Source organism: Limulus polyphemus, unplaced genomic scaffold, assembly GCF_000517525.1.
Source record: "Limulus polyphemus unplaced genomic scaffold, Limulus_polyphemus-2.1.2 Scaffold3647, whole genome shotgun sequence".
In the NCBI taxonomy this organism is placed as follows: domain Eukaryota; kingdom Metazoa; phylum Arthropoda; class Merostomata; order Xiphosura; family Limulidae; genus Limulus; species Limulus polyphemus.
In genome coordinates, this window is record NW_013669257.1 from 101,850 (window position 1) to 104,977 (window position 3,128).

The following is a 3,128-nucleotide window of genomic DNA, read 5'->3' on the forward strand; positions in this document are numbered from 1 at the left end:
TCACATACATATTTTCAAAGCTTCCTATACGGATGCTTAGTATAAACATGCCACTAGAGGGATTGAGCCGGATGCCAGTTACCTTTGCAGTCAATGACCAAGAAACTAGGCCTAGCCTACTTTTCAAATTTGTTTTCAGGCGCAAGAAAGGCGAGTGACCCTCTAATGTTTGATATATCTAACCTTTCCATACCTTTAAGTCTAAAACTACCGTCCCATATCACGTTTTTGAGTTTAGTTCACTTTCTGTATGACCAAACTGATGTTTATAAACATTAAAACCGAAGCTTCGAGACAAGTATATCAAAATTTAAATGATTATACGTAGAACTTATATGGTAAAATAAAAATAGTTATTTCTTAATACCGTGATATAATTGGCTTAAATTATGGCCACATCGGAGTATTGATAAAAGATTATTTGAAGTACAGAATCTGTATAAACTCTCGGACAAAGAGACATGCTCTATCTGTACACTGAACTGTTTGGGAAGGTAACGTCCCAAGCAGTAAATAGTGTTGATAATTAGAAAAGGGGAGAAGTTAAATATTTGTTTCACCTATTCGATGAGCATCATTACCATTTGGATTAGGATAAAGTAAGTATGTTTAATTCAGTGGCATTGTCATTATGATTGTTTGAAAACATCATATGTTTCATACATAACTTATTATTGCAGTAAAATGGTAAACAGTTGGCAGTGTTTCCGATATCTATTTTCAGAAAATATCGGAGCTTGTCTACCTCGACAAACTCAAAATAACTCACACATACTCAACTTTTTTCTTTTCGTTTTTGTTGAGAGAGAGAGAGATACAAACGTGGCATTAGAAATATATAAATATAAAAATCCAAGTGAAAATTTTATTGCATAGCATACGAGTAATTCATTAAATGGCAAATATACCTTGAATAAAATATAATTACTGCGTATTTAGCGCCACTAGAAATTGTTCAGTTCAATGTTGTGACTGTGATGTAATTAAGTATTTTCATTAATTTATAAACACAGCGTTTTTAGACTTTTGGTGCGGTATGTGTTCCCGAAAGCAGGACAAAACTTGCACCAAGTAGTTATTCTATGATACCTGAAAATAGAAGTGATTTTAATTAGAGTTTAAGTAAAAAATGAGGTCAGTTTGACAAAGTTCGTTGACCTTTAAAAATCTTTTCTCTGTGTGGTTTTGTTTACAGAATCTGCCTGGGTAATTCACTCTAAAATGGTATGGATAATGAGGCTGAGTCCTTTTTGAAACCAAAGAAACAGTAACATATAAGTAGCCAAACTTAATAGCCCTTTTTATTCTCACGTTTTTTATATACTTAACAATGTTGCTCAGCCCAAATAATTAATAATTTGTTCCCATGTTTGTGTTGTACAGTTAAAAAATATTAAAATTAATTTTGTAATATTACTAATGGTACACAAGCACAGTGATTATAGAATCATAACGAAATGATTCATCAGTCTTGTTTCTAGTAGCGTATGTTTCGGAAATGACCTACTCAAATAAATGACTTGACTTGGGTTACAAAACATGGTACGTATAAATGAGTTCAAAGGAATGTCTGTTAAACTTTTTAAGTTGTTTTAAAACATCTTAACACGTGAGAGTTTTTAGTGATAAACTCAAGTTTTTGTAGCTTTGTTAAACTTTCTAAGTTGTTTTAAAACATCTTAACACGTGAGAGTTTTTAGTGATAAACTCAAGTTTTTGTAGCTTTGTTAAACTTTTTAAGTTGTTTTAAAACATCTTAACACGTGAGAGTTTTTAGTGATAAACTCAAGTTTTTGTAGCTTTGTTAAACTTTTTAAGTTGTTTTAAAACATCTTATCACGTGAGAGTTTTTAGTGATAAACTCAAGTTTTTGTAGCTTTGTTAAACTTTCTAAATTGTTTTAAAACATCTTATCACGTAAAAGTTTTTAGTGATAAACTCAAGTTTTTGTAGCTTTATTAAACTTTCTAAGTTGTTTTAAAACATCTTATCACGTGAGAGTTTTTACTGATAAACTCAAGTTTTGTAGCTTTGTTAAACTTTATGTTGTTTTTAGTGATCAAGTTTTATTGTAAAATGATCAGTGTTAGCCTAAGTGTTATTCTCACGTTTTTCTTCACATATTTCCTTTTATAATTATTTCGTTAAAACTGCAGTAGCAAGCTTTTATATATATTATTGTTTCGAATCTGTGTAAACTGTATATTTTTTCAGTCAGGCAAGTCCCAGTCCCACCTCAAAAGGATGCAAAGAGGGGTCTTTTACCTATTAACTCAAACAACTAGAGACCATTCTCCAAAACGATGCAAAGAGGGGTCTTTTACCTATTAACTTAAACAACTGGAGACCATTCTCCCAAAAGGATGCCAAGAGGGGTCTTTTACCTATTAACTTAAACAACTGGAGACCATTCTCCCAAATGATGCCAAGAGGGGTCCTTTACCTATTAACTCAAACAACTGTAGACCATTCTCCAAAATGATGCCAAGTTGTTCATTACAATTATTTGTTCTTCCGAGTTTATCGTGAACAGTCATTGCTGGCTCACGATGTATCCAGTCATTACTGGCTCATGATGTATACAAAATATTATAAGTTTAAATAGGTTTTCAAATCTTTTGGATATGAAAAGGACAACTTCTTCTTGATGGGCTTCGTTATGATGTTGTTGTTGTTGATTTTCGAAGTTGAACACTAAAGAGATAATAATGAACCTTTTGGTTTTATTCAGTAACTGCGTCTAGTGCATAGTTCTATAGTTATTTTTAAAACTCTAAATGTTAAATACATTTTACCAAAGTACAGTAAACAGTATATGGTTAAATTGTGAATCTCAAGAATTAATTTGAGTCAGTCGTCACCTAGTTTGTAGAGTGCAGGTCAAAAAAGTCCAACATTTGAGTCGTTATATGCCACTGAAGACACTCCACATATTCAGCTGTTGACACTTTATAACTGCGACAGTCATTTCCGTTATACAGATAAAAAAACAGCTGTATAGGCGGAGGGTACTTGTAACTGGTTGATTTTCCTCTTGTCAGAACTCCTAAATTAGAGTTGGCTATGCCTTAACCTAATAAGGAGTCTCTGATATAACCATTGAACACGAGTCACACAAAGTACAGTCA

General features: G+C 32.3%; 1 protein-coding gene across 1 annotated transcript in view; it reads right to left on the bottom strand.

Moving 5' to 3' along the window:
• LOC106469765 overlaps positions 1-2,537 on the bottom strand; it is a 52,003-nt gene extending 49,466 nt beyond the window's left edge. Inside the window, exon 1 of the mRNA XM_022398319.1 lies at positions 2,444-2,537. Within this exon, the coding sequence (XP_022254027.1) occupies positions 2,444-2,537 (94 nt within the window). The remainder of the gene's footprint in view (positions 1-2,443) is intronic.
• Between the last annotated feature and the right edge of the window lie 591 nt (positions 2,538-3,128).